We start from the raw sequence: 13,582 nt of genomic DNA on the forward strand, positions 1-13,582 counted from the left end.
GCAGCTTGAATAAATGAAACCTTGAAGTCCAAAAGCAAGAAGTAAAACAGTTCTTACTTGTTTTCCTTAGCTAGCTGGTAGAACAGATTTAATATGGTACCAGACAAACTATGCCAAGGGAGACAGCAAACCTAAACTGTACAGGATACCGGAATCCTACAGAAAAGTAATAAATGTTGTTGTGTCTTTCAGCTTATCCAGGTTAGGGGTCGCCATAGTGGAACTCCGGTCCGCTAATGTTTGGTAGTGGATTTTTACATGCCAAGTTACCAGCCCTGACACACAACCTTCAACGAAGGCACGCTCATACACGCATGCCTCCAGACAGAAAACGCTCTATCTGAGAATCGAACGGGACAACGTCTTGCTGTGAGGCGACAACGCTACCACAGAAAAGTAATAAATGACGAGAGAAAAATACTTAATCTATAAGTAACTAAGGGACCTAACAAAGTAAATGCAACTGTGTTGATCCCTAACTATTATTTTCTTAAAAAACTGAAAGAAATATCCAAATGTTAACACTTATCCAATGCCTGTAGCTGATAAGCTCATACACAGGCTTGGCAAAGCGAGATTTTTGGCCATGCCGGATTTAACCAGGAGTGCTGCCAGATTCCAGTCACTCCAGAAGCCAAAGAGAAGACAGCATTCTCCATCCCTGAAAGTCTAATTATATTGTCTTACACTTTGGACTTCACCGTCAAAGCCCCATGGATAAAAATCTGAAACCTCATGCCTGGCATTCAGGCATTCATCTTGATGACTTAGTAATGTATTCAAAAGATTCAGAATACTATTTATCCAAAATTAAAATCATGCTGGACAGGAAGAAATTACTGTTGATGTTGCCATAAGTAGGCATGCTATGACAAAAAAACAGATACTTAAGGTTTGTGACTGGAAGAGCGGTTAATTAGACCGCAAAACAACAAAATAGAAGCTGGTTTATATTAAGTACTAAATGAACAAGTAAAGCCATTTTAGGGCTAGCAGGCTACTAGAGAAAGTTCCTACTCTAATTTGCAATCACAGCATGCCCGTTGACAGTCCTAACACAAGGTAAGGGACCAATCAAGATCAGGTGAAACTGAAAACTGTGTAATGTTCAGAGCATTTTGTGATGTGTACTGACTCATCTGAAGTTTGATTAGGCACTCCTGTTATTTCAAGAAAGCAGACTGTAAGGAAAGCCTCATCTGCTATTTAAGCACAAAGTTCGGCAAGGCTTTGACTGGGCACACTTGTCAACAGAGTGGGAATGTTTCAGTATTAAGTGGGCATTAACTTCCAAACAATAATACTTATTAGGATGCAGCTTCACTCTTAACTGACCATGTACCCCTGCAGATAGCTATACAAAGGGAGAGATGCAAACACCAAGTTAGGCAGGTATACCATGTCATTACAACCATTGCATTTCACAATCATATATAGGCTCTGCACTAATCACTTGAAAGTGAGTAGGTTATCCTGGTCATATAATCCATGTCATTCACTACATCACTGGGTGGGGCTGTAAATACCTCTCAAACTCTTAGAGCAAGAAATCTGGACAAAGCCATAAATTATGGGAAAACAAAGCCCCAAAGATAGGGACAACGTTTAAATACTGATCTTGCAAACTTACAAAGTTGACAGAATAACAGGTTTTGGTTTAGCATGAATTTTCTGAAGGGTATAAAGTCTGCAACTCAAATGACTGTCATTATTTTCTGTCTTCAGTCTTGTCAATAATTTATCAAAAAAATAATTTTACAAAAACAGACCAAAAATATGAGACAAAATTCTGGACAATCTGCAAAAATCTGCACAGTTGAAAGATATGGGGCAAGTATAATGGGCAGAGGGTATTTGACTAGTTAGCATTTTAGAAATGCCACTCTGATGTGTTGTACATTGACCATATAATATAGTGCAGTGATGGCGAACCTATGACACTTGTGTCAAAGGTGACACACCATGACGTTTTGGGTGACACACCAGTGTTCACCAACATCCCAGTTACCAAAGAAACTGAATGAACACAAATACAAGAAATATGTGACCCTGCACTTATCTATTAAAACTCGGCAACAAAAAAGTCATTAACTTATGTTAATCAAATCAAATGCAGTGTGTTCCATATTTTTTTCACTTCAATTTAAAATTACTATTAAAAGTAGAGTAGTTTTTTAGTGCACCGTTTTAAGCCCAATTATCAGTTGGCATATCGTTTTCTGTATTGTAAGTCACTGAAGTTTGTTTTACTTTTATAATACACAGCAGCACTCATGATTGGACTGTATTTTTTAAATAAATAAGTCAAGAATTGTTTCTCTTTTGTTTTTTTTTGGGGGGGGGACTCGCCAGCAGAGTCAGTATAGGCATTATCTGAATTTTTGACACGCTGAACCCAAGAGGTTCACCATCACTGATATAGTGCAATCTTAATGATGGTGCACATACACAACACATTTCCGTACCAAAACGGGGTTTAATCTGAATCAAGTGCTGAATCACTATTAAAAGCAATATCTGTAGACCAAAAATGCAAAGAAATTTTTATTCCTTTTAAGAAGGATTTTTCAAGCTCAAGAGTAGACACTTAATGTTTTAGATTCTAAGACTCAAAAAGTGCTAGCCCTGCAAAAAGAGTATTTCCTTTTTTTTTTGTAAGGTATGGCAATATCAAGAGTTACTTAATGAAACAGATCTATCTATATATATATATATATATATATATATATATATATATATATATATATATATATATATATATATATATATATATATATAAGTAGCAGGTGTGGGTGGGTGCACTTTAAAGGACAACAGTGACTGGCAACTTTCCATATTTTCCTTTTCTTTTGGGGTGGGATTACAACAGGAAGCCATGGAGATGCCTGGGGGATATCATAATCAAAAAAAGCTGTTGATTATCAGGGGCTTACCTGTGGAATTACTTGTGAGATGTAGGAAGTCTATCTGTGAATTTACTTATGAAACACGAAGTAAAAATATTGGAGAAAGCTTGGGAATGACAGCTATCCAATACATTGTTTTCTGTTTCCAGAATTTCTTTTCTAGAAGGGAAAAATACTGGAGATCTGGTGGTAAACAATCACCTTCTTACACTTGGTGTTCTCTTGGTGATTCTGGTTAAGGTATCTTTCCTTTTGGTCACTGTTTTAGACACACACGTTATGCAAAAACATCATGGGGTTTAAAGGAAAATGCTTACTTTGTTTCAAGGCCATAGTTATGGTCATCTGGCAACCCGGACAGTTCCACAGATGTGTACTTCCATCAATATAAAATAAAATAACGTCTTTCTTCACAAAGTTAAAGACAAAAAACAAGGTAAACTGCAACTACAAATGTAACTAAGAGCATCCTACAATTAGCAACACAATGAAAACAACTGCAAATGTAACTAAGAGCTTCCTACAGTTAGCAACACGATGAAAACAACTGCAAATGTAACTAAGAGCTTCCTACAGTTAGCAACACAATGAAAACAACTGCAAATGTAACTAAGAGCTTCCTACAGTTAGCAACACAATGAAAACAACTGCAAATGTAACTAAGAGCTTCCTACAGTTAGCAACACGATGAAAACAACTGCAAATGTAACTAAGAGCTTCCTACAGTTAGCAACACGATGAAAACAACTGCAAATGTAACTAAGAGCTTCCTACAGTTAGCAACACGATGAAAACAACTGCAAATGTAACTAAGAGCTTCCTACAGTTAGCAACACGATGAAAACAACTGCAAATGTAACTAAGAGCTTCCTACAGTTAGCAACATAATGAAAACAACTGCAAATGTAACTAAGAGCTTCCTACAGTTAGCAACACAATGAAAACAACTGCAAATGTAACTAAGAGCTTCCTACAGTTAGCAACACGATGAAAACAACTGCAAACGTAACTAAGAGCTTCCTACAGTTAGCAACACAATGAAAACAACTGCAAATGTAACTAAGAGCTTCCTACAGTTAGCAACACAATGAAAACAACTGCAAATGGCTTTATCACTCATTTAAGATGCTGTGATGCCAGTGCTGCACTCGTGCTCCACAGGAAAACGACAACTGTGCCTCCTAACAGCTCGCACCCAGGGCAACCACCCCCTCTGCCCCACCCTAGTTACACCTGTGTCTTGTTCATACCAAAAAGATGTATACAAGACAAACTAAGAGAGCTCTCAAAGCCCAATTCTAGCAGCATACTAGAATCATTAAAGAAATAAACATTTCACATTTCATAGTTCTAATGCACATCAAATGAAGGCAGGCCTACAAGAAATATAGAAAAACAACACACAAGGTAAAGATGCAAGAGACAAGGGAAAGACTAATTGGTGTTCTACTTACCTTCTTTATATCTAATGTAAGGCTTCTGAATTAAGGTGCTAGGTTGCAAACAAAGTGTTTTAATAGTACCTGCTGGTTTTCTATATATATTTTTTATTTTATCTTTTTACAGTTGTGTTAAAGGGGGGGGGGGTTGCAACACACTACATGACCATATGGAGAGGGCTCAGCTTCCCTCATGAACACAATTTGAAATCTGCTTCAAATACATTTGTTCAAATTTAAGTGAATTTCAAATTCCTAATGTTTGAATCTTTAAAATGCAGCAGAAGCACATTGCTACTGCAACAACCCAAAACATAAAAGATGGTGGTGAGAGGAAAATTACATGGATGGAAATGCATATCATCCCACTACAAGAAACTTCTGCCTTCTGCTTTTCCATCCTCTATGAAGAATTCATTAACTTATCGATGAAACATGACACAAATAAATCTGAGGAAGAAAAGTAAAGGTTTACCAGAAGCATAAAGTCACAGTTCTGAAGTGGCTTCATCATAAGGCCAGGTCATACAGAAGTAAGCACTACAGTTAAACAGCCTTGGTTCAGATTTTTAACAGTAATGGCTGACTACAGCCACTTATATACCAAAAACTGGTTACTGCCACTGCAGACAAGAGCATACAAAGGGAAAGTGGGCAAAAATGTGCCTAAAAATGAAACAAGTATAAAGACACTTACGGCAATCAGCAGGTTCATCTGATCTATCGCCACAGTCGTCTTCAGTGTCACATTTCCACCAGAATGGTATACATTTGTCATTTTTACACACAAACTGAAAATAGAAACAGAGGACAGAAACAGAAAATGTTGACATTAGCTAGAAAATAATGCAATCTATGACTATCAACATTTAAAGCAAATAAATGAAAAACATTTTTCTACTTCATACAACACTACATCCACACACACCAAATACCATTCAGTTAATCTCAGCAGAGAATTAGTTCAAGGATATTAAGAGAGTTTACCTGCTCAAATACCCATAATTTCAGTTTTATTTATTTGTTTTTTTAAAAATACATCTGTATGATATACTCAGTTTAACAGCAAAACTCAAGATTAGGATAATGGCTGCAAGAACAAAACTGTGCATGAGCTAACATACGTAAGAAGGACATCAGTCACTGGCCAGATCTTTCTCATCAATGACATGCCAGCCTCATTAAAAAGAGAGAAAGAAATGCAATCTAAAAGCATGACCTTTACAGGAAACCCAACCATAAAAAAGAACTACTCTAAGTCTGTTGATTTGATTTTTTAAATGAGCTCCAGCAAAGCATGAAACTAAATAAGAATAAAAAAATACACTAAAAGTTCTTATGTGCAAGGGTTGTAAAAAATGTTCTAGTTAGTAAATCACCAGACAAACATATGTATGGTAACACATGCTGAACAATGAACAGTAAATTCAGTAACGCAAAGACAGAGACCTCCAAAAATGTGCACTACTAATTTACTAACTTTAACAGGATATCTACTGATAATGTCAGTAACACACCAAGAAGGATCTGTGCTCACTGCGTGTTTGTCACAGAGCTAAATGGATGTATAACAGTAGCCACCCTGGACACTACCAGGGTGGAGGAAAGCTTGCCCTGTAGCAGTGAGCCACTTATTCCAACACCTATTGTTATCATGAGTATCTTGCGTTATTATACAATGTTTACCATAAAGCTCAATGATACAGGAACGCAGATCTGAAATGGACAGTTCCCACCGGTGAAATCTCTGACTCCAAGTCTAGGTGGAAGTTCTACTGTAAAAGATCATGCAGGACTGCAGTAATGAGCACTGCTGTAGCTTGATACAACACACTCAGCTTAACAAATGAAAATGGGAGAACAGAGGTCCAGATCCTACCTTATGATATTTAGAACAGATATAAACATGAAAAAGACAGCAATTAGGATAGGGTTGGGAGTGTGGCCTAATGGTTAAGGTGTTTGCCTTACAAACACAAGGTGCAGGGTTGGAGTCTCACAAGGGATAATTGGCTAGGCTTAAAATGGCTCGCAAGGGAAGTAAGCCTAGTACTAATCTATAAACCTATGATTATAGCTACTAACTTGGGAGAATGAGTTCTAACCATGCTAAACAGAGAAGTCTTATACAAAAGATAACAAGAGAAATATAGTTAGCCAACATTATAGAAAAAGCCTTAATTGCTGGAAATCCATCCTTCCCCTTCACAAAAAAATCAAGTTGGCAAGACTGTTTTATATGGTTTAGTCTTTCAGTTCACCCTTCCCTCCTCTGAACCAGGTAGTCACCCTCCTACCTGAACGTCACCATGTTTGGACATTACCCCAATAACATTTTTGGTTCACTCTTGCCATGTGAGCCTACAGAAATGTGCGAGAGAGGCACAGCACTAACTGCCCAACCAGACAAGGGAAAAATGATGGCAGTCCCAATAAGATGACCCCACAAAAGCTGCTCTCCAAAATCTAGGTCAACATGAGGCTAGCATACTGCCATCATTTCCTTTATGTTAATGTGCTGTTTTTCTCTGCATTTTGCCACAGATCCCCGATTCTTCAGATCTTCTGAATAGGCTCTCCAGGCAGTGTCTGAGGAGTCTGCTGCAAGCATCTGGCATTTGTGCTTTGCTTCAAAGTCACCCCCCCTCTTCCCAGACTGAGGTTCACCTGTAGTATTCACCATGACAACCCATTCTTTGTAATGGGCAGGACAGAAATCAGATGCTGCAAGGACTGGGTGTACTGGGATTATCTGTTCCTGACATAATGATGAAGCGTCCTCGTGTGCGGTCTTGAAAAGGGGTAACATTAGGGCTGATAAGGCCATGTGTCCCAGTGTCTTGAAGAATTCTCTTGCAGTGATCTGATGCTACTGTGATGCAGATGTGAAATACTTGGTCAAGAAACTGGACAACTTCTTTGGAGGAGACAGGTCTTCACTTCAACAAACTTGTCCCGAGAGTAGCAAGTTGACTTTGAAGCAGGGTTTGAACTAGATGCTCACTTGGAATTAGTGGGTTACCTGAGAATATGGGGATATGAGGGTAGGGTAGGGAGCACGAAAGTTAATCACTGCTACTCCCCTCTTGGGGTCTCAGCCCCGAGTCCCCCAGGCTTCCCCTGCAAACACGTTTGTCACTTTTCTCTTACACTGGCCTTGCTTAGCTCTTGGCCGTTTCATTTTTTCTTTCTCCTATAAAATGGCTAGCTCTTGGTGGGGTCAGTTTCAGTTGTGCTTACGAACAGCGGACTGAAAATCAAAGTTCTGATCTTAATAACAGATCCGTTGCGGTCTTCTTCCATCCTTCTCAACCTGGTAACCTGGTTATCATCGGACCTGACTTGAATCCAGTGTCAGCACCTTCAGAATCTTTAGTCCTTGAACTTTGCCTCCTCTACCCATAACTCCCTGCTCTGACTCTCCACAGATTGAGTTTGCCCCATCCTTGTCCCTAGAACAATGGCCATAAGGAGGAAAAAAAAAAACTTTAGCCATATACCAGGCAAGGGACATAAAAAGAACCCTCCTACACAAGCTTTGGGGCTGGTCCGCAAAGACAGTCAAGAGCCACAAACAACATTGACAGTTTGGAGGGGGCTTGGAGCAAGGGATGACTGAGAAGGACAGATGAAGACAACATAAATCTAGCATTATGCTAAGTACATCAGTTTTACATCCAATGTCTTCTCCATCCATCTCAACCTGCGGGCAGTCCCCAGCCAGCAACAATACCAGAATGGCCCTAGGGAGAACATTCCACAAAATGGTGGAACCAAAAAAGAATGTAAACCTAGACTGAATATCTAATTTGTAAACAGGTCACAACAGTATGAGTGGTAGTCCAGGTTGGTGCTGAACAAATGTCATCAATAGATGCTTGAGTAAAAAAGTCAAAAGAAGTAGCAACCACTCTAGTGAAATTAGTCTTATGCTTAGTAGGCAAAAAATCCATTTCAGGGAGTAAGCAAAGGAGATACAATCACACAGCCTCTGGATAGGGTCACTTTGGAAACAGGCTTGCAAAGTCATGTTTTAGAACAGGAAACGAGCTTATTAGACTTTCCAAAATGTTTGATTCTGTCCAAACAGAATATCAGTTAGCTGTGAAATGAATTTGAGAAGAACACAGTTATGTTTATAGGCGGATTCAGATTAACTCAGAGGCTACCTTAGGTAGAACAGGAGGATTAGATTTTAAGATAACTGTATCTTTGTGGAAACCCATCTATGAGGGTACAGAGGATAATGCCTGAAGCTCAGGCGCCCTTCTCTGCTGTCATAAAAGCCACCAGAAAAAAGTTTCCCATGACAAAAGCTTTAGAGAAATAGTGGCTGCTGGTTCAAAAGGCAGTATAGTGAGGACTTGCAAAAGTAAACTGAAATACCAAGTAGGAAGTGGATTCTGAATGGGAGGTTAAAGTAAGAAGGTAACTCTCAAAAAGGCCTTGGATAGCTTAAGGGCTGCCACTGGGGTGTTATCCATACCAGAGGGGAAGTTAAGAGACAGAAGCAAACTGTACCTTAGCAGAATAATTGAGGCCAGAGTAAAAAAAAAGGTCAGTCAGAAAATCAAGAATAGCATCCATCAATAGCAGAATAGCACAGAAAGGATCCACACTTTTGGAAGAAACCCAAATGGAGAACTACTTCCATTTACTTGTGTACACCTGCCAGGGAGAAGGTTTCTGATAAGATTAAAGAATATGAATGACTCTTTCAGAAAGCTTAGGGTGTCTAGCCATCACTGGAAATGGAAGAATCCTGCAATTATTATGAGGGAGTGAAGATCTGGGTGAGGAAGCCCATACAGATGAACAATCAGACCCAGAACAGGGTCCAGTGCCAGGGTGGGTGAAGAAGGTGAGGGCAAAGAAAATGGAACCAAATATGACTCAGCCAGAACAGGGCAAAGAGGATCACAGTCCCTCTGCAAATGGCTGCCTTGTAAAGAAACTTGATTATCAGAGATAGGCACACAAGAGATCCAGGGGACAAACCTGCAAAAGAACGTCCCTTGGTGATTGTCCCTTCAACAGGATCCGGGCAAAGAAACTACTGCATTTAGCACTGGATGGGGAGGCAAACAGACTGCAGCAGGGCATGCCCCAGTGGCTGAAAATCCTCACCACTATTTCTGTATTTATGGATCACTCATGAGACAAGAATGTACCAGCTTAGCCTGTCCACTAGAATAGTGGGACTTCTCAGGATGTGAATTGTAATGAGACACCATTAAGAGGACATCATTCATCGTCAAACTCTCATGGCCTCTCGACATAGTGGGTCTGATCAGATTTTTCTCTGTCTGTTTAGATACCATACCACTGACATGTTGTCGGTCTGAATGGCAATCACATCCTTGGGGAGGAGGTCCTGAAAGGCCCACAACACTAGAAGGATTGCCCTCATTTCTAAGATGATGACGTGAGGACTGGCCTTCAACTTGGGCCAGGTGTCCTGAACAGTCTTTCCCTTGAAGTACCCCTACCCTAGAAGGGAAGTATCTGTGGTCACAATGGCCTGAGGGTGGGGAAAAACAAAGGGTCAAACTTTAGTGACAAGATGTAATTCCAACCACCACTGAATGTGGTGAGACTCATTGGTTAAGGAAACCAGAAAATCCATTGGGTGAGTCAGTTATGGCCAATAAAAGTACAGTTGTGTACCTGCCATAAATGTAGATGCTCGAGTGTATTCACTGCTGCAGTCATTACACTTGGGTTACCCTGCTGGCAGGTGACCCGCAGTCGGCCCGAGTTCCAAAGTCTTGGTCCGGCGTCTGTTACTGTCGTCTCTTCCGGAGGGTGGGGAAAAACAAAGGGTCAAACTTTAGTGACAAGATGTAATTCCAACCACCACTGAATGTGGTGAGACTCATTGGTTAAGGAAACCAGAAAATCCATTGGGTGAGTCAGTTATGGCCAATAAAAGTACAGTTGTGTACCTGCCATAAATGTAGATGCTCGAGTGTATTCACTGTTGCAGTCATTACACTTGGGTTACCCTGCTGGCAGGCGACCCACAGTCGTCCCGAGTTCCAAAGTCTTGGTCCGGCGTCTGTTACTGTCGTCTCTTCCCTGACGTCAGTGCGCCAGGGGTATAAAACACCATTTTCTTCAGTTTTTCTTGCCCCAGATGTCAGGTGCCCCCAGATAGGAAGGCTGAAAAGATTAAAATATGCCAAACAACCACGCATATATTACTATAAACATTATCTTCATCTACAAGCAAATACACCACATAGGTTGTATAGAGTTGAGAAGTACATAATAGTCCCAGCAAAGAAAAGGGGGATGATGGGTGGGTAGCCTGGACTGCAACAGTGAATACATTTGAACATCTACATTTATGGTAGGTACACCAATGTACTATGTTCATCATGTTTCACTGTTGCAGTCATTCCACTTGGGTAGAATCCCAAAGTTGAGGTTGGGTGGCTGGGTCTAGATTGGATTTGGCGAGGCTAACAAGCCCTGCAGAACTGCAGTGGCAAAGCCTGCTCTGGATTTGGAGTAGAGAGGTAGGTGGTAGCTTGGTAAAAGTGTGCACTGAGCTCCAGGTTGCAGCTTCTAATATGTCTTTGGTTGGTACTCCTCTGAGGAAAGCTGCTGAAGTGGCTGCTGCTCTAGTAGAATGAGGCCTAATGCCCTTAGGCACTGATTTGCCATGTTGTGCATAACAGAAGCGGATGCAGTGTCCTATCCATTTGGAGATTGTCTCCTTTGTAATAGGCTTTCCTTGTGATCCTGCAGCATATGCTACAAACAGTTGCTCAGTTTTTCTAAAAGCTTTTGTTTTGTCCAAGTAAAATAGTAGCTGCCTGTGTATAGCCAAAGCGTGCAGAAGTCTTTCCCCTTTATTCTGGGGATTTGGGTAGAAAGTAGGTAAATGAATGGTTTGGTTTAAGGCCACATTGGAGACCACTTTTGGCATGAATGGTGGGTTTGTCTAAAGAGAAACCCTGTCCTGATGAAAAATGAGGAAAGGTTCCACAGCCATCAATGCCTGTAACTCTGAGACTCTTCTTGCTGAAGTTATTGCTAGGAGCAGAGCAGTTTTCCATGACAAGAATTTTAGATCAGCTGTGCTGGCTGGTTCAAATGGAGGCAGTGTTAGTTTTTCTAAAACAAAATTGAGGTCCCATGTAGTAGTTACTGGTGCTCGCCTAGGGGGTCTTATATTCTTTGCCCCTCTGAGGTACTGTCGTAGTAGAGGATGTGAAAAAATAGGAGGATCGGCATTGTAATGAGCTGAAATGGCAGAGGCATGGATTTCAACAGATGAAAAAGATAGGCCTTTGTCCAACATCTCAGTTAGGTATTGCAAAATCTGAGGTATATTAGGGACCAATGGGTCGAGCCCTTGTGCCTGGTTCCAAGCACAGAATCTCTTCCATTTTTCTGCATAAGATTTCCTAGTGCTGGGCCTCCTGGCTTCCAAAATTACATCCATAACAGCTTTAGAGAGAGGTGCAGTCTGAGTGGCTACATTATCTGCCATGCTGCCAGGTTTAAGGTTCTGAGTTGACTGTGCAGAATCTGATTGTTTTGTTGTGTCAGAAGATGAGGGATTTGAGGCAGAGGCTAAGGTGGGCCTTGGGACAAAGTCTTTAGGATTGGGTACCAGTGCTGGCGTGGCCAGTCTGGTGCAATCAGGATAATTTTTGGCCTCTCTTGTCTGACTTTTAGAAGCACCTTGGTGAAAAGAGGCATCGGAGGGAAGGCATAGACCATCAGGCCTTTCCAGCTGAATGATAGAGCATCCATTTTCCATGCTTGAGAGTGATAAGTCCTTGTGCAAAATTTCTGTTTTTGGCAATTGTGAGGGGAGGCAGAAAGATCTATGTCAGGGCGTCCCCATTCCCTTGTTACCATGTTGAACACTTGTGGATTTAGCTTCCAATCATGAGGATCCATGAGATTTCTGCTTAGTTCGTCTGCCAGTGTATTTTTTGTTCCTGGCAAGAATTGTGCTTGCAGATGTACCTGGTAGGTCAGTGCTGTGTTCCACAAAGTCATGGCTTGTCTGCATAGGGGGTAGGAATGTGTGCCCCCTTGCTTGTTTATGCACCACATAACTGTGGTATTGTCCGTCTTTATTAATAGTTGTCCTGGATGTATTAGGTCCTTGAAGGCTGTCAGGTCATTCTGTACAGCTAGCATCTCTTTTTGATTGATGTGAAGATGCATTTGTTCCTTGGGCCATGTGCCCTGAATACATTTTTCTGCCATATCTGCTCCCCAGGCATAATCCGATGCATCCGTTGTTATTGTCTGCCTGGCTGTAGGTAAGGTGAAAGGCTGTCCCTTGTTGTGGTGACAGGCCTGGGACCACCATCGAAACTCCTGTTGTAGGCAGGGAATCAAGGTTATGATTGTCTCTAGGCTGTGACAATGCTGAGTCCAAACACTTTTTAGATACCATTGAAGTTTCCTCATATGCAGTTTTGCATATGGAATTAGCAGAATGCAGGATGCCATGAAACCCATGGTCTGCAGAATTTTTCTTGCAGGGAGCTGGGTCTTTGTTGCCATCATTTGAAAGTAATGAGTCAGTTGCCTTTGCTTGTCTGGCGTGAGATAAGCCATCTGGGCAGTTGTATTTAAGCTTGCGCCCAGGAATATTATCTCTTGAGAGGGCACTAGTTTTGATTTATTTTTGTTTACTGTGTGCCCTAGGAAAATTATCAATCTTTTTACAAACGCCAGGTGCTTTAGAAGAAAGTCCTTGCTCTCTGCTTGAATAAGGCAGTTGTCCAAGTAGGGATATATCTGAATTCCTTTTTGTCTGCAAAATGCAATTACTGGTGCCAGGCATTTTGTGAAGACCCTGGGGGCAGTAGATAAGCCAAAGGGCAGTGCAGAGAATTGGTAATGCATTGAACCTGCTATAAATCTGAGGTATCTTATAGGTTCATGGGTTCATAGGTTTATACTAGGCTATCTGCCCTAAGGCATTTATAAGCCTAGCCCAAATTTTTGTGGCTTACGCCACCCCTTATATGAAAAAATACTGTGCCCATTAGTTTGTTGTGCCTCTGTCCAGCAGTGACACAGAGATGATTCCCGGGGTAAACCTACGATCTCCCATCCACAGGTCTAGATTTCTCTTGAACAGAGTCAGCGAGGTGCTCTGCCTCACATGGACCGGGATTCTATTCCACAGCATAGGGAGTCTCTGAGTGATAAATCTATCCCTCCAGCACATCCTATTTATATTCGTGCTAAGGTTTAAGT

General features: G+C 41.0%; 1 protein-coding gene across 1 annotated transcript in view; it reads right to left on the reverse strand.

Moving 5' to 3' along the window:
- LRP1 (LDL receptor related protein 1) overlaps nucleotides 1-13,582 on the reverse strand; it is a 2,772,300-nt gene that overhangs the window by 488,292 nt on the left and 2,270,426 nt on the right. Inside the window, exon 63 of the mRNA XM_044083629.1 lies at nucleotides 5,043-5,136. Within this exon, the coding sequence (XP_043939564.1) occupies nucleotides 5,043-5,136 (94 nt within the window). The remainder of the gene's footprint in view (nucleotides 1-5,042; nucleotides 5,137-13,582) is intronic.

The sequence above is a fragment of the Protopterus annectens genome, chromosome 9.part0, assembly GCF_019279795.1.
Source record: "Protopterus annectens isolate FY-2018-M chromosome 9.part0, PAN1.0, whole genome shotgun sequence".
In the NCBI taxonomy this organism is placed as follows: domain Eukaryota; kingdom Metazoa; phylum Chordata; order Ceratodontiformes; family Protopteridae; genus Protopterus; species Protopterus annectens.